Source organism: Thunnus maccoyii, chromosome 15 (genome assembly GCF_910596095.1).
Source record: "Thunnus maccoyii chromosome 15, fThuMac1.1, whole genome shotgun sequence".
NCBI lineage: Eukaryota > Metazoa > Chordata > Actinopteri > Scombriformes > Scombridae > Thunnus > Thunnus maccoyii.
Window position 1 is genome coordinate 4,902,757 of NC_056547.1, and position 26,601 is coordinate 4,929,357.

The 26,601-nt window shown below is 39.0% G+C and overlaps 1 protein-coding gene across 1 annotated transcript; it reads right to left on the reverse strand.

Annotated features, from left to right (window-relative positions):
- Positions 1 to 1,389: 1,389 nt before the first annotated feature.
- LOC121912558 (solute carrier family 2, facilitated glucose transporter member 1-like) lies at positions 1,390 to 26,474 on the reverse strand. The gene is made up of 11 exons (XM_042434759.1): positions 26,101 to 26,474; positions 25,691 to 25,820; positions 16,447 to 16,548; positions 15,191 to 15,351; positions 12,700 to 12,940; positions 12,372 to 12,534; positions 10,506 to 10,693; positions 8,648 to 8,752; positions 8,452 to 8,550; positions 6,696 to 6,899; positions 1,390 to 6,482 (listed from the first exon to the last, which is right to left on the reverse strand). The coding sequence occupies exons 2-11, from the start codon at positions 25,700 to 25,702 to the stop codon at positions 6,165 to 6,167; spliced, it is 1,593 nt and encodes a 530-aa protein (XP_042290693.1). The 5' UTR covers positions 25,703 to 25,820; positions 26,101 to 26,474; the 3' UTR covers positions 1,390 to 6,164.
- Between the last annotated feature and the right edge of the window lie 127 nt (positions 26,475 to 26,601).

Consider the following 26,601-nt stretch of genomic DNA (forward strand, 5'->3'; position numbering starts at 1 on the left):
CACACATGCACGTACATGGATTAGTTTACCCCAAACTTTATCAAATTAATCAGGAATTTTCCTTAAATTATACATAATTTTATGTGCCTGAGCTAAAATAACAGTATTTTTGTTCTGAAACAAACTGATAAACTCATCTTGATGTGTCCCTATAATGTTATTGAATTTTTATTATAAGGTCATTGATGCTCGATGATCACTGATATTAGCAGTGGTTTCACAGAGTGGCTGCTGTTCTTCAATTTATTTAATTTAAACTCTAATGTGTCACAAAAACTCTGATGAATCGAATAAAATCATAGAAAGAAAAAAAACATTAGTACACATTCACACTGTGTCTTGTTACATGATGAATATTTTATTTAACAACATTATATCTGGTATGTACAATACAAACACAAGTAAAACAAAAAAACTGTTAGGGTGCATCACTGGTGTGGCACAGAGAAAAGACCGTGTTACAAAGCCTTGATATTCACACAATATATCATCATCTGTTACACACTTTCACTTCATGTCACATTACAGGAGTCAAATCTGTCGTCATTCATTACCCCAAAACTGATCCAACAGTGCCACTGAAATCCCAAAACATCTTGTAAATATCACCTGACTTAGTCTTATCTGAGTTATCGCCTGCCACCGACACAGCAAAGCATACAAAACGACAGCTGTGTGAGTCTGACATCGCTCCGGTCAAAGCACTACATTCACTATCTGTAGTGACGAGGAAGAGGGTGCGACTTCAGACACGGCTCACACGCAGAAGCAGAGGGAAGTTTTCTCACAAACACACACACACGGTGAGTAACAGTCTATGTATGCGTGCAGTGCAGAGAGGCACAAATAGCTTAGACTTACAGTACGCAAACATACAGTCACTACATTTATTTAAACAGCGATAACGTGCAGGTCAGGACCGAACAAACGATAGAAAAACAAGACAAAACAAATATCACAGCTGCCAAAGCATGTCGATGAGAGGTTTTTCTTTGACTTAGATTTCTATGATACTACATGATTCATTTCAGAGCCAAATGGTTTAATATAGAACACGTATTGGACACTTTGCAGCCATATACGGCTGAATAAGATGACAACACCTGCATGTGTAATTACACAGAGCTGCAACGATTAATCGATTAGTCGCCAGCAATGAGATTAATCGCCAACTATTTTGATATGAATTGTTTTGAGTCATTTTTTTAAAAGAAAAAAAGTCCAAATTCTCTGCTTCCAGCTTCTCAAATGTGAATATTTTTCTTCTATGATAATAAACTGAATATATTTTCGTTGTGGACATTTGAGGATGTCATCTTGGGCTTTGAGAAACATTGATTGTCATTTGTCACCATTTTCTGACATTTTATGGATCAAACAACTCATCAATTAATCGAGAAAATAATCCACAGATTAATCCATAGTGAAAATAATCGTTAGTTGCAGCTCTAATTGGATTCTTTGTTGACTCAAAGGTAAACGAGTCAGCTGTTGTTGGGTAAAAAAATTTGGAATTTACTCTGATTGTTGCTAGGTAACACAACTCCATAGTAACTGACTTTTAGAATGTTGGCAGTCACCATGGCAACATGAAAATACAGAAAAGGACATCGATCCAAAAAAACCTGACAAAACTCTAAACTATTAGCCGCTCTGAGTGTAATCTGATGAGGCACACGGATAAACGATTGTGATTGAGTGACAGGGAAGACGTGAGACGTAAATTAAAGAGAGGAGATGGTAGTGTTAGTCAGTGATTCACCATTATTCACACACACACACACAGAGGAAGTAAAATGAGATTATAGCTAGATTATTAACAATCAGGATCCACAATCTTTTTTTTTTGCTCCCCTCTACATGATGAAAACACCCCAAAAAGACATCCGAACACAGGTGTGACCGTGATGGTCAACATATAAATACAGTACTCTTTTAAAAAATACATATATACAAATTAATACTACTCTCCTATTTTTTTTTTTACAGTGAGTGGAAGGTTGTACATGTGCATAGTAGCACAGTAGTTAGGGTGCACCAAACAATTTAGGTTGAAGTATTTACTCAGTTACTTCAGTTTATGTGGATTTGTTTTTGAGAGATAACCAAATCTCTATTAGTTAAAAAGGCTACCAGTCACTTGTTAAAGGTTTAACCTTAAGTAACAAGGCAAATTAGCTTTTCCACTACGGTTGAAACCAGAGGAAACTAATTGTAGGTGTGACTGCATCCCAGCATCGGTCATAGAGCTGCCCCTTTAACACAAATTCAAATCTAAGTCTTGCATCTGGCACGTCAAGGACAACGTTTAAGCTTTCTGAATGGAAGATTAAAACATTTCAAATTCCATTTCAAACACAATTCTCAATTTGTCACCTCTCACACACCATTTCACCTTAAGACTCAGAAAAAAAGGAGGGCGACTAGAACAAATCTCGGAGGTATGTGAAATGTGTGATATCACAGAAAGCATTAGAAAGCATTTTAAATCCATATTAGACACAGGGTTTTTTGGCAAAGTTCAGTGTTAGTGCCATACTGAAGGAGCGGTGTAGGTGGAGGGGCCTTGCAGGAGAGGCTGAATACAACACTGAACACTACCGTGAGAGGAGTGTACCACGCACCTCCTCCAGTGCAAACACAGCACGTCACTATCATCCACAAATACAGCAATACACAACGAAGCCATGACTCCGAACATAATCGACCCCCTTCACTGTGAGAAATATTCATCTTAACAAGCTTATATGCCTTAAAATCAGTCAGTATCTTAAAACGAGTCACCAGTGTAAGTTACTTAAATTACTTGTCAAGATCAATATTTTTCCAGTGTAGTCGACAAATAAACACAGAATGCATAAATAAATAAATAAATATGTTCTCAAAGTGCAGCAAGTAAAAGTGAAAGTAGTATTTTCAACAAACTACAGTAATTCACGCAATCACGACAGAATATAGAAAATATACTTTGTGTCATACACTTATACACCACACATACTGTACAATGTTGGTCATACATAAATTGGTGAAGGTTAACAATGCTACACATGGCGATACTTTTTTAGACAAACTGTCATGACGTAGACAGCGACTCGACCCGACATTTAAAGCCAGAAACGCACTGAAATCATTGAATTTTGCGCCAAACAAGCAATGTTTTTGTGGTAAATGAAGGGAAAAGAAGGTTAGTTTTGTTAGTATCTCAATAGGTGTTTCCATTTTTGAGTATATAGTTCATTAAAATTTTTGTATTAAACGTTACAGTGCAATTTTAGATCTAGTTATTTAAGAACCATTACTAGTGCACGACATTGGCATGATTGAAAAGTTCAAAGATTAGCTTTAGCATTTATAATAGTAAAGAATATGTCACTCACTAAACACTAAAATGCGTTCAGTGCGTTTGGGCCTTAAGAGTGATACAAAGGATTTTTAAAGCGTTGAACACATTCGTCATGTTGGGTCACAAAGACACGTCATGTTAGCATCCTGAAACACGTGCGACAAGTTAACACGTCTGAGAGTTACTCTGAAATGCTGTACATCTATTTTCAAGAAAAACTGTGGTTATTTGTGCCGCCTGTAACCCTTGTTTCTCTGAGCGTTCCTCATACTGAGACACTGAAAATACAGTTTTGTGAAGCACAAGATAGCTAACCTGGTCAACAGGTGAAGTTAAGAGACAAATAAGGACATTTTGTCAAATAATTACTAAGAAAAATCTTTTTTTCCCCCTTTTTCATTCATGACCACATATGATGTTGGATGGTACTTACACCTCTTAGCTAGCTTACCTACTGTTGACAGGAATAAGCTAGTCTATCGCTAGGCTAACTGGCTAACTTAGCCAACTTTGGCTAATTTTGCTAACTTTGGAGCAAGAATGCCAGGGTTCAATATATCAGCATCTTCCTCTTAGTTTTTCCCTTTAAACAACTTAGAAATGTTATCATTATTGCCAAAGTAGTCAAGGGCTACCTCCGAATATTGTTTGAAAAACTTCAGCATGTTGTTTATGTCACATTAAATGCATCATACCGTTGTTGATTGAAGATTGACCATCTAAAACTCACAGTAGGCTACATAGATCATTATTTTCTCTGATTATCATAAGAGATCAACACAATTGAGTAGTCCTAGTCATTAAAAATTAACATGAACATTAAAATGAATAATGTAAGTGGTTGTTACTGATGGAAATGCAGCCACTCAAGAGAGTTAAGTGTTACACTAAAATGTTGTTTACCCGTCATTTATACAGTATTAGCACTTCCCCCTTTAGTTGCCTCTACTCATTATCAGCTCCTACATTGTTTAGGCTGTAGTTAAGTCTACATTAATTGCACATTTTATCATATAGTCTAACATCATCTAGGCCAGATATAAGCAACTGCTCAAGTAAATACAGTTTTGAATTATTCATTAAAAGTCTTAATTTCACTCAAAGCGCTGTTGTGCTCGATGACTTTTAGCCTCTATAAGTGATTGTGGCTCTAATGGTTGCTCTGCTGCTTATCTGGTTAACAAAGTGCATCTACGTAGAGAGTAACAAATAAGATTTAGAGTGTTAAACTCTCTCTGTGTCTTCATCTACAGTAAATCTCTGAGCTACACATCATGTGATGTAGGTTTTACTTTACACCACTGCGGGGAAAGCTCACTAACTCGGGGCTAGTCTGGAAAGCATTACAACTCTAAATTTTGTTTTTCGTGTATTAACTGGTAATTATATACTCTATACAAAAATTAATTACTATGGTAATAAATATCATATATTTCTCTTTAACAACAAAAAAAAAGATGTACAGCTAATTGCACGTTACCCTATTCTATATGTGTGAAACATTTTAGCCGACACGTTTTTGTCCACAGGCCACAGTCGTTAGCAAGTCCTAACATTTATAAGCCACAATCATGATTTCACCAACCTGCACAAAATCCCTCCAAATATTGGCTGAGTAAAGCATAAATTCATAAAAAAAATGTCATTCATATTTACTACTTGCCTATTAACATAGCAAAAATATAATATAAGAAAAAAATATTCTGGTGCACAGAAAATTTAGTGTTGTAAGTTTCCTGTTTGTTTGAAATAGTAAAACTGAGCACCAACTTCATCAACTGAATACTACAACAATTAATGGTTAAAACCAACTTGTAGGATTACAGCTTTAACAACTAAGGTGGCTCCCACAGTTAATAAACTTACCACCATGGCCTGTGGCTGCTAGTTTCCTGCCCTGACTTTAACAACCAGAAGAAACACATCTGAGGTTACATGTGTTCCACCAGGCGATGGTTTAAATTCCGTACTTTGGCATTACTAAAAAGCTCTCCAGTTTATCAGCTCATGTTCAACAGCTGAGGGCAGAACATAAATCTAAAAAAAAAAACTAAAATCCCTTCTTTGACCTGTGATTTGAGAACACTTCTGAAAACATGACAGCAATGAACAAAATAAATACAACACAATTATATATTACTAAATGATACTATAGTTATATTGCACTAAACTATCCATTATAACGCCTAAAAAAAAAAAATCTTTTAAAAATGCACGTCGTCACTATCCAGGTCACCTTCCTCACCCTGAGTGGACCTGAACTCAGATGTTATGTTAATGGACTCGTCTGGAAACACCTGCACAGAGGCTGCATCATTGTTAACGCACTCTGCTTCTAGTCTGTCATGATTGTGGACGTTTTACCTTCCTCTTTATCTGACACCTGTTAAGTGATTTTAACACAGCGTGTGGAGCCGTGGCGGAAGAGTGCGTCATCCCAAACTAGACACACTAGCCGTCTTGAAAAAGATACACCGTTTTAATGAGTGTAGCTGAATTCCTAGGAATGTATATTTAATCTGTAGTATTGTACAGTGACTGCTTCCCTTTTCACTTTTAAGGAAGGGAGGATTTAAAAGAAGGAATTTTAAGGAGATGTCACAGAAGAGTAAGAAGCCCTAGGAGTGACCATGAAAGCTTTTAAAGGTCAAAGCCTATAAATTGATAATGCTGTCATACTCTAGGTCTATTATAAAATTATAGAGTTTCTATTGCTCCAAGGTGTGATAGTTAATAACAATTTACAGCGTTTTTGAAATGTCTGTGACTCTTCCTTCATTTATAACCTCCCTCACCTATTAAAACTATATCTCCAGCTGCTCTACACACTCTCCTGTACTGGTGACTTTGATTTATCGTCAAGTGGTGTGCTTTCAGCTGCCGCAGGCGGAGCTGCCACAGGCGCCTCCACCAGCGGGACTTTCTCCTTCACCGGTGAGGCGGGGACTGTCGCGGCGGCGCTGGCGCTGGCTGGAGGGTCCTCGATGGACGAGGAGGTGGGAGGCGGGGCGCTGCCGAAGCTGCGGGCGATCTCGTCGAAGGTCTTGCCCTTGGTCTCTGGGACTTTGATGAAAGTGAAGATGAAGAAGAGGAGGAGGAGGACTGCGAAGATGAGGAAGACCCAAGACCCGCACCATTCCTGAGGAGGAAGGGAAGTTAAAATTATATAGAGATAATGGGTTCTCACAATCTGCCCAAAGGTGATCTTTAAGAATATGTAAAAGCAGGAAAACAGAAAGACAAAGAGAAAGGAGAAGAACAAATCTAGTTTAATTTAAAAATGTCCAAAGTCCAAATGAAACCCAAACCGAGCCCTAACCAGTCCAAACCAGGATCATCGCCTCTCCCTTACCACTAGTGTGGGGAAGCTGACTCCAACAAGGAAGTTCGCCGTCCAATTGCAGCAGCCGGCCACAGCCATAGCTGCCGGGCGGGGCCCCTGGGAGAACAGCTCGGCCACAATGAACCATGGGATTGGACCGGGTCCCAACTCAAACATAGCCACGAAAAGCATGACAGCCATGATGGCCACGTAGCTCATAGCGGGAGTTTCCTTCTGCTCAGACAGAGAGAGAGAGAGAGAGAGAGAGAGACATCAGACAAGAGATATACTCTGTTATTTAAAATGACATTTTAGTGGTCAATGACATAACCTTAAATAAATCTGTTATGTGTTCATGTATTCTAACCAAATGAACTAGTAACACCTTGTGGCAAAAATGCATTACTACAATGTTTCTGCATATGACTTTAGATCTTATGTATTAGTTTGTTGAACAGAGGCTGAGCATTATGGATGAAGAGTTTCTCAAAAATGCTGGCAAAAGGTCAGAATTCTGGTATTAAAGCTGCACTAATCAATATTTTTAAAGGAACAATGGGTCAAATTCATTATGTATAAAGGTGGTGCTGGTCATGAAAAACCCCACTGAGAATTTTCACCTCAGCTTACAGAGCGTTTTAGCATCTTTTAGTTCATTGTTTTGTTTTTTACCCACCACTGGCTCAGCACCAAACAGCAGGCAGAAAAGGTTACAGATTTGCTGATGAACAAAGTGGAGAATTTATCAGTTTAAGGTCAGGATATTTTCCTCAGGAGCAGGTGGAAAACAAAACAAAAAAAAAGCTTAACAGAGTCTTGTATTAGAAGAGAAGTAGAATCGTGGTATTAAATTCACTGAATGGCCAGAAACACGACCCCAAACGAATTATAATGTTGCTCTGTGTTTGCTGGATGTGTGACTAGGCGGCTGCTTGCTAACATAGTCAGTGTGACAGCTTTATATGGTGATAATATGCCAAATTTGTGTTAACAGCTTGTTCCGCTGCCAAAAAAAAAGTGGCCATAAAACCAATTCATGCAGCTTAAAGAAAGCATTCTTCATTATTCTGCAGAATTTGGACAGTCATTAAAAAGACTCCCACAGTCTTAATCCTCTTACCCATAACAACAACCCTACTTGATACACCCGACAGCATGTCATGGTGTACACAAAGTACACATCACTGTAGCTAGGTGACAAGTTAAACCACTGAAGGTCGTCAAACCCAATCTGGTTTTAAGTTGCTCTTTAAGTCCAAAATTGGTCATTCAAGCTCTAACAGGCTTATTAAAACTGTAGTGCAACTCTATGGGGGCTTAAGATAAGATAACATTTAATTGATCCTCATGAGAGAAATTCATGTGTTACAGCAGTTGAGCAAGAATCTAAATAAATAAACATAGAATAAGACAAAAAAATATAATAAAATGTAGAATAATTGGCAGTAATCATTGCTTTCCTGTATATATTTTCCCTTACTTTTTTTTTTCATCAAAGTCTGTGATACTGTAGTTGTTTTACCTACATGCTGCTGGTTACTGACTACAATTCAAAAGCAGTTGAAACAACATAATTACAGAATGAATGGTATTTGTATATATATATATATATATATATTTGTATGCCTTGTTCGAGGAAACATACTTGGTTGTTGAGGGTGGAAAAAAAGATCAAATTGTTTCCTTCCCACATTTTCCAGCCCTCTAACCTCGAGGCTGCTGCCACCTGCACGCATGAGCTGTTCCCACTCAGTCCCTCTCCAACCCTCTGATAGGCTGAACTCACCAGTAGGAGGGAGATGGTCATGAGCACAGCGCTGACCGCCATTCCACCAAGACCGAGGAGGTGCAGAGTCCTACGCCCCGCCTTCTCCACCAGGAAGAGCTGTCGGATGGAGACGGGAGACAGGAGGGAGTGATGTACTGTTGAAAAGCATAGATACACTTAGAGAAACACACACACACATACTGACAGCACTCACAGAAACAACGGTGAAGATGGTGTTGACGATGCCGGCTCCGATGGTGGCGTAGATGGGCTCTTTCACACCAGCTGAGGCAAAGATTCCTGTGGAGTAGTAAAACACCTGTAGGGACACAGAGAGTAAAAAAAAAGATGAGTTTATCAGTTAAATACCAACGTTTTTAGGTATTTTCCTGATGTAGAGCCACAGCAGCTTCAAAACAACCATGCTTTGAACTAAATGCCAACATCAGCACGTATATTCGCATGAGTAATGTTTACTCTCTTCACCATCTTAGTTTAACGTGTTATCATAATTAGCTCACTAACTGTTTTATCTGCCCTGTTCTATTTTAGCTTGTTTTTTTATTTTCTATTTAACTCTTAACAACCTCTGTTGCTCTTCCTGAGGTTTCTTCTACTTTTTCACTGTTAAAGGTGTTTTTTTGGGAGGAGAGTTTTTCCTTATTCTAAGATAAGGAGTCTAAGTAGGTCTAAGGATAGAGGATGTTATATTGCTGTACAGATTGTAAAGCCCCCTTGAGGCAAATTTGTGATTTGTGATATTGGGCTATGCAAATAAAATTGACTTGATTCTTTAAAATTCTGTTTAAATGTGTCTTTTTTTTCTAATGTCGTGTTTCTTTTACATTTAGTCAAATACCTTTTATGTCTTACATAAAGCAGTTTGAATTGTTGCTGAAAGGTGCTTTACAGTTAAACTCGCCTTGCTTTGCTTTGCCTGAACACAAAGAACAGCTGAGGCCGATGGTATCTGTCATTAGTTCTGCAGGTGTTTGTTTATAAAACAATACTAGAAAGAGTGATATTTTGACCCAGATGATGATGATGCTAGATTAAAAGTCAGGACAACGTTAATCCTGTGGGAAAGTTGAATGTTTGCACCAAATACAACCAATACTAGAGATATTTCACTCAAAACCACAAATGTTGACCCCATGGTGGCCCTAGAGGATGACTGAGGCAATCATTAGATCAGTAGAAGTTATTCATTTAGGCCAATCCCTCTAGAATATGTTGAGACATTTCACAAGTGGAAAACTGAAAATTGCTGGTGGCACTAAATGAAAAATGAGGGAATCATCTTCTCGTGTGACGTCCCTCTCTCTGCCTTCTTGCTTAAGAGGTTGCTTGGGCTTCCTGATTCAGGAGCCAGTGGGCGGGGTTGGAGAGGACGTCAGGGAACTACCTGGGTAGTTTAGGCCTCCAGCCCTAAGGTGTCTTCTTTCTCTCTTCCTTCCAGGCCTCCACCAGCCAGATGGGTTAGACTTTGGTTTTGTTTTGTTTTGCTTGCACGTATCACATACTTCACAGACTGATTTAGCTGACTAACATTATTATATTTTATATTAAGTTGACAATAAATCTCATTTTTAGAAGCTTTATTCATGTGTGATTCCCTTCTCTGTCACTGACTCTGAACCACTTCGTCACACTGGAACCATGAATGCCTGAACCAAATTTCAGGTCTGCCACTTACTGGGAGAACGTATCTGACATTTGGGTCCTCAGTGACCCAGCTGGATAAAGTATTATGAAGTGACCTTCTTACTGAATGAAGTGGTTCCTTTTCTGAATTATTAAAGAAGCTCAGTCTCTCTATTGTGACTTATCTCCGATACACAGGCATGTATAAAGCTGTCCGCCACGCTTAACATTTAATGATTATATTGTGTGTATTTTTAACATAGACTACAGGAAGGGTAGTAGTTGCCAAGGTAACAACTAATGGGAAGAATAGACAATAAATTTGTGTGTTTAATATTGTTTGTTTGTGTGTAGCTCCCCGTGTGTGTGTGTGTGTGTGTGTGTGTGTGTGTGTGTGTGTGTGAGCATGCTGCCTGTTGCTGACTCACAGCGTTGATCCCTGACAGCTGCTGGGAGAGCTGCAGCATGACAGCGATGAGGAGGGGCTGTCGGTAAGCCGCCGAGCGGAAAAGCTCAAGGATGGTCACCTTCTTCTCCATGGCCATCTTAGCACTCTCCTCCTTCATCTCCTGCAGGTCTTTACTCACGTCCTCACTGCCGCGCAGACGCACCAGCACTGTCGACAGAACAGAAACAGTCAAACATTGGTACCAACAAGCTACAGTCGGTTCTGTTGCACTAACAGGTTGGTCGTGTTGAATCATGCGCTGGCACACTGGTGTGTAAAACAAGCAGCTAAAATAACTGGTAATAAAACTGGAAAATCTGACAGCAAGAGTCACAACCAGAGAGTTAAAAAGAGTTTGGCTATGAGAAGAATAATGTGTTTGTTTCTCAACTGACCATAAATAAGAACATCCTCCTGTTTTACTGCTGCTTGTTGTTGTTTATGTCAGACGAGAGGTGTGAAGGAGAAGTGGGTCAGTGCCTCAGAGTCGACCCTGACAGGCTGCGCGTTGAACAGACGCCAAAACCTTCTGCTTGTTCAAGGACTCTTCTCTCGAGGTTAAAACATCATCCTCACTCACCTGATCTCATCTCTCTGTACCTGTAACTACTGATCTCTCTCTCTACCTGTCACTTTCTCTCTTTCTTGTTGCTGTTTCTCTCACTTCTACCTGCTCTCTTTCTCTCACATATAATTCTCCATCTTTACTTTTCTATTTCTCTCACTCACTTTTTCCATTTCACAGTATCTGATATTCCTCTGTTTTTCTGCCTCTCTGCTTGTTCTTCTCTCTCTTTTTTTAAATGTAATAGTATTTCTCTATAGCCCATATTATACAACAACAAAGTATTTTGTGTGACTGAAGTAGCACAAGTAGAGGTTGCAGTAGTAGTTAAATTAATATTGGCAGATATAGCAGTAGCATGGTAGAACCAGTACTGTCAGTATGAGCAGTAGTATAGCAGTAGAATCAGTAGTATTGTCAGTAGTTGCAGTAGTATCATCATTAGGAGCAGTAGTATTGTCAGTATGAACAGTAGTATAGCAGTAGAATCAATAGTATTGTCAGTTTGAGCAGTAGTATAGCAGTAGAATTAATAGTATTGTCAGTAGAACCAGTAGTATTGTCTCTGGAAGCAGTAGTATTGTCAGTATGAACAGTAGTATAGCAGTAGAATTAATAGTACTGTCAGTAGAACCAGTAGTATTGTCTCTGGAAGCTGTAGTATTGTCAGTATGAGCAGTAGTACAGCAGTAGAATCAGTAGTATTGTCAGTAGTTGTAGTAGTATCATCCTTAGGAGGAGTAATCTTGTCAGTATGAGCAGTAGTATAGCAGTAGAATTAATAGTATTGTCAATAGTTGTAGTAGTATCATCATTAGGAACAGTAGTATTGTCAGTATGAGCAGTAGTATTGTCAGTATGAACAGTAGTATAGCAGTAGAATCAGTAGTATTGTCAGTAGAACCAGTAGTATTGTCTCTGGAAGCAGTAGTATTGTCAGTATGAGCAGTAGTATAGCAGTAGAATTAATAGTATTGTCAGTAGTTGTAGTAGTATCATCATTAGGAGTAGTAGTATTGTCAGTATGAGCAGTAGTATAGCAGTAGTATAGCAGTAGAATCAGTAGTATTGTCAATAGTTGTAGTAGTATCATCATTAGGAGTAGTAGTCTTGTCAGTATGAGCAGTAGTATAGCAGTAGAATCGGTAGTACTGTCTCTGGAAGCAGTAGTATCATCATTAGGAGCAGTAGTATTGTCAGTATGAGCAGTAGTATAGCAGTAGAATTAAGCAGCAGTATAATCAGTAGTTGCAGTAGTACTTAAGCAGTATCAGTGCGTGCCTTTGCGTGCCTGCTCCTCTTGTTTGAGGTTGATGAGCAGGAAGCGAGGGCTCTCGGGACAGAAGGGCAGCAGGATGCACTGCAGCACAGCAGGGGCCACGGTGAGGGCCAGCAGCAGGGGCCACAGCTTGGATGAACCCAGCAGAGCCTCCAGACCAAACACCTTAACACCAGGGGCCACAACAGCAGGGTCAGAGTCAAATACAGTAATACAGTTATCGCATGAAACCTAATTCATATTGATGTTGTAGTTGCTGATCTCAAGATTAGTAGCTTGTAATTTGACAGCTGCTTGTAGAGTAAAGTTTGTTAATCTAAGGCTGCTGACCTGAGCGATGAGGATGCCCACGACCACACCAAGCTGGTGCAGGGTGCCGAAGGCTCCTCTTAGGGGAGTGGGTGACACCTCGCCCACATACATAGGAGTCAAGCCAGTAAACAGACCGCAGAACAGGCCGATGACCAGACGACCGGCGATCACCATCTCATAGGAGGAGCACATGGTGGAGAAGCCCATGAGGAGGCCACCGATCACCGCCAGAGAGTTCACCAGGAACATGGAGCGACGCCTGAAGAAGAGGAGGAGGAGGAGGAGGAGGGACGGGAAAAACAAATCACAACCCAGATGTGAGATACAAGTTTAGTTATGGTCACAAAATGTGAACAATACAGTTTTTTAACCCTAATTTTAAGAAAACATACTGTAATATCAAATTAAACATGTGGAACACTTTTCATGGGTCTGTAATTTCCTTAGAACTTTAGCTTCCTGGATGTGATTTCATAGTAATTTTAGTGAAAATACTGATTTTCTTACTCAATTTACATCTAAAGTACAGCAAATATTCATCCATTATTCATTTATCGGAAACTTTATCCTCCATATACGCCTGTTGAGCAAATACACATTCTGCAGGTTCAGTTGACCTGCTGTGCACTGACTGAAATATTGAAATCTCTTATGTGTACCTACTGCACACTCTCTCTACAGTTTTTCTTGCAGTATAATTAGTATCAATTTACATAGTTCTTTAAACTTACTAGCAAATGATTTGAATATTATGACCCTGCAAAATAATGTGTTACTGAAAGATCAAATAAATATCCAATTTACATCATGCAGTTAATAATAGTAATAGAATAATAACATTTATTTTGCCTGTCTCTGTGTTACAGACCCCCAGGGGTGCCCAAACCTCACATTAAGAATAAATAATTGGTTCATTGAACAGGCACATTGGAGGTCTTTTTTTGGGGAGCAGTAGCTGTGAACAACTGATTAAACTGCATCTCTAAACATACAACATAGCAATCCCAATATATTTCAGTAGTTTGGTTAGCAGTTTCTGTGCTGTTTCTCCTCCTAATAAAATAAAAATGGGGGTGGGTGGTGTGGAGAGCAGCCAGGAGGTTTGTGATTGAAGAAGATAAAAATGGACAAGTCCATTGATTAACTTAGAAATAACCCTGAGCGTGTCAGATCTGACTATCCTGCCTGAGTGTCTGTAAAGGTCACTTGTTTTTCTGTCTAATTAGTTAATTGACAGACATGCATTAGTGGGTATAAATGCTCTTGCGTGCATATAATGGGGAAAAAAAGCTCTTCCTCCATTAGTTATCTGTTAACTCTTGGGTTTTAACAGTGCTTATTGGAAGTGCGCTTATTCATTTTCATTATGAGAGTAAGATAAGAAGATTGATTCCATTGTCATGTCTGTGTGTTCAATATGGAGCCGAAGTCAGGAGGCGATTAGCTTAGCTTAGCATAAAGAGTGGAAGCAAGGGTAAACAACTTGTGTGGCTCTCTCCAATGTTCAAATATACCTTGAAGACTTTGTAATCAAAATGTCATATCTTTTATTTATTTAAATCTGTATATAAAAAGGGAGTTAAAAGCAATTTGTGAGCTGCCTGCTAACTACTTCTTGACAAACAACTTTTAGTGTCTGGCTAATCGGCTAATAGCGCTAGCAACTTTATTGTGATGACAAGTCTATGGTGAAGTCATATTGTTACAGCATTTAACTACCCCTAAAATGAAAAAAAAATGCTGTAATAAGTGAGATTTAGAGGTGTTGGCAGTCGTATTTGTGACCTTTAAAGAGAACCAGGCTAGCTGTTTTCTCCTGCTTCCATTCTGTCCAACCTTTGGGTAACTGAAGCCTTGGCAGCATTTTTCTCAGGATCACTTATACTCATTCTGACTTTTTGGGTGTAAAATGAGACCAGGGTTAAGCTAAGCTAACTGCTCTATCAGCTTTAGTTCTGTACGTAACACACAGACATGAGAGTGGTGTCAATATTTGTATCTAACTCTTGGAAAGAAAGCAAATAAGTGTATTTTCAGTGTGTCAAGAATTGTGTAAAAAAGCCAAATGTATTTCCACTGTGAACACCAAATTTCCTTCTTTCTTTCTGAGTGTTATGGCAACAGTCAAAACAACAACAGTCTCTAGACAGAATGAAAAAGGGAGTGTGGTTTGTGAAGCAGAGCAATTTTCAGAGCCAAATGGAGAAATGAAGGAACAACTCTGGGGAACATTAGAGCCGAGCAGTGGGCTCAAGACAGCCACGCTTCATAAGCTCCATTAACAGTAATGGCTTGTGACGGTTCAGCTGAGGCAAACAGGAAATACACAGAGCCATTAAAGGGGGGAAAAAACGTTCAAAGTAAAGAAATAGTTGATAAGGACAGACAAAAGACAGAACTTACACATTATACAGTCAGTATTATTGACAAGAATATGTTTAGCTTGTCAGTAAAGACGACACAGAAAATAACAAACTCTACAACAGATCCAACAAGTTTCGATTCCCACCTGCCAAATCTATTCGCCATGACGCCAACACTGAAGGAGCCCACCATGCCGCCCACACTGAAGATGGCGACAGTGATGCTCCAGACGGTGGTGCAGACCCCCGCTTCTATGGGTACGCCGTAACGCTCCATCCAGGTATCGTTGAAGAAAGATCGTAGTTTCTGATAAAAGGGACAGATTAATAAATAGACTGAGGGAAGAGAATAAAAATCTCAGAAGTAGCTGGAACCAATTCAACAAACTTCAGAGTAGAAAAAGGGTCTGATGATGCTACTGTTTCTCAAACCTTGCCAGTATTCAAAGATAAAAATGCACTGCTAATTATAATAGTAGTTTAGTATTGATCAGTCACAGTAAAGGAATAGTTAAATGTTTTGGAAGCTACTTAAACTCTTGGAAAGAAAGGGTTAGGGTTAGGGTTAGGGTTAGGTATGATTAGCTTAGCTTAGCATAAACTTTAAAATCAGGGAGAAATTTTGTAGCTAGCTTACAGTAAAGGAATAGCTTAACATTTTGGAAGCTCCATACTTACGCTCTTGGACAGAAAGTGTATTCTTTATTCGCCTCCAGGAGTTTAAGTATGATTAGCTTAGCTTAGCATAAACTCTAAAATGAAGGAGAAATTTTGTAGCTAGCTTACAGTAAAGGAATAGTTAAACATTTTGGAAGCTCTATACTTACGCTCTTGGAAAAAAAGTGTATTCTTTCTTTCCAAGAGTTTAAGTATGATTAGCTTAGCTTAGCATAAACTCTAAAATCAGGGAGAAATTTTGTAGCTAGCTTACAGTAAAGGAATAGTTCAACATTTTGGGAAACAGATTTATTCACTTTTTTGTGTGAGTGTGAACTTCCCAAAATAAATCCAGAATCTATATTTATCCAGAGTGAAAATTTGCATGTTTGTGCTCCTTTTTCTATGAGTTTGGCACTTAATGTAGCTGCCAAATTAGTAACAGAGTAAAAATGTTGTGGTTTATATTAACAAAATTAAGGAACGTTTGAAAAGCTTCAACTGCTTTGCTCAACTTGTACTAAAATAACCCAATTTAAATCTGCACAGGCTGAAGATTTTTATGTTTACATCCACTGACTTTGTCTACATTGTCTAAATATAAAAATTTTCCTGCGTCAGAGAAAACTCACCTATCTGAACTAATTAACAAGCTGAAGATAACCCAAATAAATTCTGGTGTGCAGTATGATTGCTTCTCTACAAACAGGCATTTGGGGTTTAAGAGATAAGAGCAAAATCCAACCTGCTCTGGAGCATTGATGACTCCTGTGTTGTAACCGAACTGCAGAGAGCCGATAACAGCGGTGGCCAGCGAGAACAGGAGATAACCTGTTACCTGCTTTTCCTGGAGGGGGATGGAAAAAAAGAGAAGAAGACAGGCAGGAAAAGGGGAGAAGAAGAATGAGGAGAGCAGACAGAAAATGAAGATGAAGGAGGAAAGGAAAGGATGTCAAAGGGAGGAAGAAACGCAGACATAATAAATATGAAATCTGAGCTCATAATGGGATTTTCAATCATTGCGGCCGACAGATGCGGTATAACTGTGACGCTGACGCCAGACAGGTCAGTGATGCGGTGACACACCAGTATATAAACAAATAGACATGATATCGAGTATCGAACAGTGAACTCGTGCTCACATTTCACTCAAAAGCAGCCACACAAGATTATTAATCATATTAATACTGACATCACTACACCTGCTACTACAACCTGATGTAATTCATGTAAATAGTTTTTTATAAATAAGGAGTTAAGTATGAAACAAAAATAGAAATAGAATATAAAACTTAAAAATAAAACTTGTAACATAACCCCATTTGCACTGCATATAATTACTGAGTCTAGTTTACCTTATTAATTTCTAATTGACATTGTGGGTGTATGTGATGTGCTCTTGTGTGTAGCTTTGTATTTTGTATTTTGTATGGTGTGTTCTGTGTGTGTGTGTGTGTGTTAGTGTGTGTTTGTGTGTGTGTTTTTTTTTGTTGTTTGTTTTTTTAAATTTTTTTGTTTTGCTTTGTACTGTTTGTTGTTATGCTGTTGTATGTTTTGATTGTGGATTGACTACGGATGCTAATTAGCTTCAAGTGCATCTTTAATGTTTAAAACTGCACACTGTCCCAATCAATAAATCAAATCAAACAATATTTGTGGTAAACTTTTTCTACTGTATGTAGAGCACCATCTTCCTGATCAATTGTATTTCTTTCCTGAACATAATCAGCTTCATAAACAGATGAAATTCAATACTGAGGCTGTTTAACCTGCGTCTGCGACTGAGCCAGGCCCTGTCATGCTATTGATTCATCTCTGTAATGAAATCAATGTCGGTATTAAAGGAGCAGTCTCAGTCATCATGAAGATCAGATGTTACAGACTAACGTCTGACCCTCATCGAGCTTCGGTAATGGTCGTACTGTAGTAGAGAGTCATGAGGATGTGGTCTTTGTAAAGCACATTATAAGAAAACACAGTGTCACAGTGGAGTCCTGTGAGGTCACTGACCCCCCCTTCTCTATGTACACAAGTACCAACCATAATATTTTTATATTAAAAGCCCTGGATATTGTAACCACAGAGAGTGAAATTTATTCATGACATCAGAAACTGACATCAGAAAATAGATGTATATTGCATAATTCTATTATTAATTAGTTCTCCACTATTTTGTTATCTTTTTTCTTACTTATCATTTTTTAAAACAGCTTTTTATTAAGATTTTCCATTTATTTAACAAGTGAGCATAAGAGAAAATGTCCATGTCACAGCTTTGCCGCAATGCACATATCGACAGCTCAAAGTCACAGGAACAGAAAGATTAAACAACAAAACAATAAAACCCAAACCAAGGACAAGAGGTAGACAGATATATTGATGTATGCGGACTGGGGATCGAACTGCTGAGAAAAATAAATGAAAAATTACAGTGGTGATTGAGGCAAGATGGCATGCTAACAACTCGGTTAATATTGTACGAGTTAGCAGAAGTGTTAAGGGTGTGTAATGTCAGGGTAAAAATTTATTTATATACGGTTTCAGTCTAATGCGGAGTTATGAAATAATATCAAAAAGGGTTCCCATATTTTATGGAATTTTTCCTCTGAACTACTCATTGAGTGACAGATCTTCTCTAGTTTAAGACTGTTATTTGTCATTTGACAGTCAAAGTATCCTTGAACAAGACACTACTGATTATACATGTGTTCAACTTCCTGAAATAAGATGATAATACTTTATTGATCTGAGTGATGAATAATGAATGAATGACTGAAGTGCAACCATAACACAACCTCCAGAAAAAATGGCTACTGTACTTTTTTCATTATTAGATAATCTGTTGTTGCTTATTTTTCAATTAATTGATTAATTGCTTAGAAAATAGTGGGAAAAAAACTTGTTTTGTCCAACCAACAGTCCAAAACCCAAAATATACTCATTTTATAACAGAATAACATATAACAGAGAAAAGGCAGCAGATTCTCATATTTGAGAAGCAAATCTCTGACATTTTACTTCATAAATAATCCCTTATCATAACTGATAAACTAATCAATTAATTAACTAATCATTTTAGCACAGACTTCCTAACTTTCCTAACTTTACTGCTCTCTGCTAAAGAGAAAAATGAATCCTTTAACTCAACAATTATCTTTTTTTCTGTCTCAGTGAATTAAGTCATCTATCTAGAATCTATCCCAGCATTCCCAGCACATTTGACTACCAATCCAGTAGATCTCTACCAGTAAAAACTACATTTCAGTCTGTCAGTTTTTCCCATATTCTACCAGTGTAGCTGCAGTCCCTCCTGGTCACCATAGAGGTCAATAAAGATCAAAGTTTGTTAGACATCTCTGCTCGTTTTAATATTAATGAACAATATAAAATTCCTGGTCAGGTCACGCTGGGTCTCAGCAGTAGAAATTAGGCCACTGTGTCTTTATTCCTGCTGATGTCAGACATGCAGCACACCGTCAGTAATAAACACTCCTCTCTGCTGATGGTGCAGAATGTGCTGCTGTTATATGAGACGGTATGAAGAACCTGGCGGGGCCTCAGGTGATCCACTGCCCTTGCTAAACCAATATGAGAATATCAAAGCAAGGTCAGATAATATTTGTGTGGACCGTGCTTTTCAGGATTCATTTTAGCCGTAGGGGCGTTGGCTCCACAGGAAGAAAAACATTCACAAGAAATGATGTGAAGGTCAAATGAGGGATTTTAAACCGCAGCGTCTGCTGAGAAGATGATTTCTTTTGCATTTTACAGTTCATATGTGTATCTGATGGTCTAATCCAGAGCATCAGGCCCTAGATCAGCAACTTTTAAAGGCCACTGACAGTAAGGAAGTCAAAGTTTGTGGTTATAGTGTGTTAAAGTGTTGATTTGACCCAAATAAGGAAATAAAACCATGTTTTTCAGTGGTCCTGTTCCTCAACATTTCCCGTGATATCTCAGAATATCCAAATTTAAGCGTTGAACAGCATCAACCATGAATTGTGAGACGTTTTTTTAGCTGGTGATAGTACATGATGAAAAATACTGGAGGTGGAAGAGGAAATGGCATCATTCACTTTCTCAATGCTAGGACGTTTGACAGGAAATGTACTGATAAGGAGGGAGGTCAACGTTTGTGGTCATCGTATGTGATGGTTATGTCGAAAAGAAAAGGAAAATTAAAGAAGCATATAACGAAATATGTTGTAACAATCACTTTTTCATTTTCTGCACAAAATATTGCAGAAACTTGCTATTTAAAACTGCTGATTTTCCATATTTTTCTTACTGCCAACAAATCTCATGTTTGGAGCCAAACCAACGATGAATTGATCTGCTAACAAGTATTGTGTGTGTATCCAAAGCCTGATATATCGTATTCCCTGTTCCCTATTCTCTGTTGGTTGTTGTCCAAAAACTATTAAAAAAGACATCAATGAGTCACACAGCTGCACTGGGTGACATGTTCCTTCATTATGAAGAGTTTAATCACGTTAGTTTGTTTAGAAATGGCTCCAACAGCGATCAAGGCTGCTGCAGGATCTCGGTTCTGTTTACAACTTTGCTAGCTTGTTGCGCTATGTATCGCAACATGTTGACTTTGTACTACATTGTAAATTTCTCAAAGAACTTGAGCACAGAGGAATAAGATATATCAGGTTTTGGATAAACACAACAAAACTTGTTAGTAGATCAATTCATTGTTGGTTTGGCTCCAAACATGAGACTTGTTGACAGTAAGAAAAATATAGAAAACCAGCAGCCTTATCCTTTAAGCCTTGAACAGAACCAATAAGCTGGATTTAACTTCACATGCCATGAAACTGCACTGCACTGCTCCCAACCAATCAAACCGTGTGGAAGAATTTATGTAGCCATTTCTGATGCACATCCATTTAAGAAATTAAATTACAGTTCAGTTGAACCCTTATAAAATCCATCATGTCCGACAGAGAAACCATAGCGGTGGAGCAGGTTTGTAGAAGGTTTGTCATTGACTGGTTGGTGTCCTCATGCTAACAGTGACAGAAATTATGGTTAGTGTTTTATTTCATCAGGAATTCGGCTTGATTTATGGCTTCTCTGATTGTGAAAAATAATTTCTTACAGAGGGAATGGAGAGCTAGTCTGTACACTAAACATTGCAAGCTGACAAAGATGCAACGAAGCAACGTTTCAACCTTCAAGCTCCAAGGTCAAACATGCATCCAGCCCTGCATCTGGTGTTGAATGTTCAGAATATCCACCTTCTAATGTCTTCCAATACATTCAGTAAGACATGTACTTCCTCAGTGAAACATTTTCAAACTAACCATCCCTTTCAGCTCTCAAGGTTGATAAAATTTCCTCTTTGGCGAGCAGCCTTTTCACTGTTTTGCTGCCTGCTTTCATTTACATACGTTCCCCCGAGGATTTAGGTGACATTTCTGAGCAATCGATAATCCGGTGAGCTCACACAGACTAAAAGCCACTGCATCTCTCACCGTTTGGGGATTTGTCTACTCTCATTGTTACTCAGTGTTTATAATGGATGGAGACCACAAAGGGACTAAAGTCTCTGAAAGTTTCTTAATAGGTTTTATTATCTTTCCACCAAATTACATGAATATTTTTAAAAGCCAGTACGAAATGACAAAACAATGACACTCACATCTGCTGGATCCTCTAAATGTCACAGATGTTGAATAATTAGCTTCTGTATCCACAGGTGCAGTTTAATATTCTTTATCCACTCTCAGTTTGTTTGAATAAGGGTGTAAAAACATAAAAATGACATTGCTGCTGTACTATGAGTATTTTTTAGAGATTTTTAGAGAATATGGTACACTGGCTCAGCGTGTATATTCACTGATATAAAATAACATTTTAAAGCATATAATAATGCCATTTAATCAGAATTTAACAGCCATAATAATCAATACACAATTATTAACTTTATAAAAGATGAAATACATTCCAAAGAAAATATGTGCAATTCATGCAAATGTGCAATGTAAAATGCAGAAATCTGCTTTTTTAAAAGACTAGGTGGTGATATATTTTTATTTAAATGATGTTTTTCTGTATTTCTATCTTGTCAGACTAAGAACTTTGGAAAAGCAGATTGCTTAGTGTCAGTTTTTAGTTGCTAGATGATTCATAACAGTCAAACACTCTACTCTACTACTGACATCACAGTGTAGTTTGAGAATGAAAGTGCAGATTTTGAGCATTCGAGTCTGAAACCCTTCAAACATGAAAGAACTCATCCTTCCGTCTGAGTCCGAACTCATCAGCATCACTGAAGTCAAAAGTTAATTAACTGAGACGGAGAGAGAAAAGAGCCCTGAGTGTGTCATCACAAGACCAAACTGAAACTCACACACACACACACACACGTACCGCCTGCTATATTTGTACTAAAGTTCACCTTCCTCTTTCTCTTCGTCTCCCTCGTCGACTGTGTCTGTCTCATTTTTTTTTTTTTTTTTCAAGTCACAGTGAATCAGTAGAAAACTGTAACGTCATATGACAGCGCTCGTCTCATCTGAGGATTGATAACTACAGTGTGTGTCTGAGAAAACAGACACAGCTGCTTTTTAGTGACGTTTATGATAAAAAAAACACATTGAAAACCAGAATCCAAGACAACCAGCGTGATGTTTAACAGCTACTTAGCTTCTGTAGTGTAGTGTTTCTCTCTTCTCTGATTGGATATCGAGCATTTTACTCTTGTTGCTCCCAACCTGACATGAAAATGTCTCCTACTTCACTGTAGAGTCCATTCTCATTCTCAGTTTGTGCACTGGAGGCTTCAAGTTTCCACATCACGTTTGTGTAAGTTGCTGGACTACGATTGGCTCCGAAGTTGTGATGTCACAAATCCTGCACATAGATACACGCCTCAAACTCAGATGTTCATTGAATACAGGGAAACTTTCCCTCTCCAGCAGCCTTCAGGTGTCAAACTCTGCACAGTGATGCTCAAACATTCAACTGAAGTAACAACAAGGAAAACATATTTTTGATTGGACGAGGACTTTAAAGAACAGAACAGGGTAAACATGAAGGAGAAACAGCTGACAGAGGTTCAACAGGAATGCTTTCAGCCTCCTAAAAACACTGAGTAACCTGAGGACAATCTTCTGTGTTAGTAGCCTGTTGCAGCACCCAGATTAGCTGAACAGATGCTGTGTTACTATGGTAACTGGTACCGTGATGACACCACGTGATCACACTGTCCACACACACACACACACAAATTCAAACAGATGACTTAGAAAATGATTCAGATTATTCTGCTGTCCGTATGTTGACATGAAAGGATAAAAACAGTCACATAACTACGTTTTGTAACTATGACAACTATAATCATCAATCAGATGAAAGCCATGACTCATCAGACTACATCTAACTACATCAACTGTCATCTTGTTTCATCTAAAAGGAAACATCTGCATTTGTTTGCCTGTCTCTCTTCCTCTCCATCCATCCAAGAGCGTCAATATCGTTCCCTCCATCTCTCCCTCCTTCCTTGGTCTCCATGGCAACAGCCTGGAGGTGACAGTTTTATTGAGACGGGCTGAAAGTAACCGCAGAATCACACACACACACACACACACACACATCATGCAGCAGGCTCTAACAACCTAAAGTAATGTTGATATGCTGCAACTGCATGCGGGTGTTGACACAGTCACACAAACACAGTGACCACATGTGACCTACATCCGCACCGCGCCAAAACCAACAAGTTCCTCTCGAAAGAGCCAATCAACTCAAATGCAACCGGGTTTAAGGCTAAATGTATCGAACTGTTTTGGGTCACGGATTCAATAACATTACAGGATTTTAGCGCGAGGGTCCCGCAGCGCTCGGGTCACGTATCGATGAGATGGTCAATATCTGGCACGAAAAATCAGAGCAGAATGCCAAGTCACAGCACGACAGGATGTCCTTCAGGGAATGTATACATGCATCAACATCCACTTATACACACGGACATCTGAGCTGCTACACTTGTGAAGGCACAGACGTCGTTCATTCTGTCAGAGCAATCCTCAGCTTAATGGTGAAGTTGTTGGTGAGATAAGAGTAAACATGCACATTCAAACCAAAGAGAGCAGCTGCTGGGCTGAAAGTGAGCAAATGTAGATATCGGAGCCCTGCTGTTTATTTGTTTATTTCTGAATATGAGTTATTTCCCTCAGGACGAAGGTATTGGGTGCCACCTTTGCAGACTAGCCGTGCTCCTTCATATCTTTCAGTGCTGTTAAACAAATCATTGTGATATCATAGTTCTGTTTATTGCATTTTGTTGTATTTGATATTTGATTGCATGATATTATGGAGCACTATGCTTTTGATGTCTGTCTTTAATTGTAATGTCCTTTGTTATTGTTTTGTTTGTCTGACAATTGCCACGGATGCACAAGAAATTTCCAAAAGTATAATAAACTACTAATAAAGGATAAATTTGACCTTTTGTTGTCACTTTAAAGTTTCACACATACGGTGTCTTTTTCACATTATGCCTTGTTTTCATTTTCTTCTGTGCACAAGGCTTTCCCTGATTGGTTAACAGACTCAACTTTAGAGCACATTCAACAGTTTTTTTTCCTCCATTTCTTTCGTGTCAATCAAAGCTAAAAGTATAGATAAACTTATCAAAACATATCTTTGTAAAATTGGGTTTTCTGCACATCCTGCTTCACAGATCAGGGACAGAAAACTTTAGAGAGAAAAGACCCAACCTTGGAAATTCACACCATTGTAACAACAATCCATTAGGTTTAAATTCCTGTTTCACCTTCTACCCAATGACAGACCAGGCTGACCTTACATGTTTTTACCTGCAAATAAAGCAGCAAATGTGCTCCAGTCTTTTCTCTCTCTTTGTATGATTCAAGCACTGATTATCTTTGAAAACTTCTACAGAAAATCATTGATCCACCGGCTTAAATGTTGTATGGATTGAAAGATGTTGTGTTTATGTGTTATCATTCCCAACTCATCCATAAACAAATAAGAATGTCTGCTCCTTAATGCTGGTGATAAGTGTGACCTCTGCTCCACCCTGAGATGCTCTTGACATTCTGCAAGTCATTTACTTCTGTTAGACACACTTTTTTCTCCAACCTGCCTCACCTTCCATTTCCTACAGTTCTCCGAGCGCCAGTCTAAGCAAAACCCCCAGAGGACGGCTTTTAATGTGTTGCATTCATGTGCAAAGAGTGACAGCATCACAAGAGGAAATACCGATGCGCTTTTTCACGAGTGAACTGTAGCTGCATTACATTCTCTGCTCTGTTTCCTACTAAAACTGGAGTCTTTGCCTCTACATTGATAAAATACCCAGAAATACAAGATTTGAGTGTTTATTTCCTACAACTGCCACCATTACATTTCTCACCTTAATATTTTACCCCAAAACAAACATAATGCTTGTTCTTATCTTAAAGAAAACCAAAGTTCTAATCATGAATCAGTGCTTTTGTTTTGAGGACATTTGGTCCTCATACATATATAGACGAAACATGAGTCAAACATAGGCTACATATTTATTCCTTCCCTCTTTCACGTCTACTGAAAATACAAATAACACATATTCTGTCTCCTGTTCACAGATCTACACACGAAATTTAAAAAAAAATGAAGCATGCATGCTGTAAACCATCACATACATATAACATGGTTCTCCTATCATGCACACTTAGCACACATCTGCAGTGCTCATGGGTGACTCACAGAGCTATGGCATAGCTACATACAGGCTCACACCGCCCACACTGCTCTGCTTAGACTTTATATAGAAACGCTCCTAACACATGCATTATTCTGAAATCCCAACTCCTATAAACTCCTGAGTTATAAAGATGGTCTGAAGTTGTGATAATCGCTTAACTATCTCACACATTTCCTGTTTTTTTTTTTTTTAAATTCACCCTAAACAAAACACTCCTGAATGTGGGTCACAACAGAAACCCGTGAAGAAGAAGATAAGCTCTTGCCTGTCCCTCCATCTTCTGTAACGTAGATGCACAATCACCGGGCAACTTCTTATCCGAATTGAAGGAGAGGAGCTGAGATCTTCAGGTGGTGGTGAAAAACCTCGCAGGACCCGCCCGTCTGCGCTCACAGCTGCAGGGAAAGAAACAAACCCTATTAGGCGCTGTCCGTGGTGCTATCCGGCTCTACCAGAGAGGACACGACCGCTTCTCCATCCTTCCCATAAGAAATTAAACCACTTATAACGAACATGGAGCGTTTTACAGAGCATATATGAAGCTGTAAAGAACAGAGAATAAACTAAGAGTGTTAGTTTGTCTCTGTAATGTCGGTCAAACCGGCACAAGTAGCAGATTTTTACGCCTACGGCTTGTTTAAATAAAAAAGGAAGCATCACAAACTGGACACTCACCTGTCGTGACTGTCGGGTTGGACAAAAGAAGGAAGCCCAGGATGAGGTGCAGCAGTCGGGGTTTTGTGCAGCAGTGCCTCCCTCCTTTTCTCTTGTAATTCGTCTCATACGGGAACTGCGTGGTGAACCGCACGTAACCGCACTCGGTTGTTTCTATTATTTTTTTTTTTTCATCAACCTATGAATAACCGGAATGCTGGGAAGCCGCGTCGCTGCTCCGCCCCTCCGATTCTACGTGCACAAGTCCGTGACAGTCGTGCATCATCACAGCATCCCGTGAGGCGAGGCGGCGTCCATGTCCTATTATGGCTGCAGCCTTTATTCGGTTAGTTGGTCAGCTCAGTTGACGAAATCGCGGGCGCATGCGCGTAGCGTGGTAGTCCTGAGGGTCGTAAGAGAGAGGGGGGTTATTGTGCCCCGCCTCTACCCTCCTCACCCCCCCCCCCCCCCCCCCCCCCCCATCCTCCTCTCTCTGGTGTCCTCCTCGCCTTCCCGTGATGC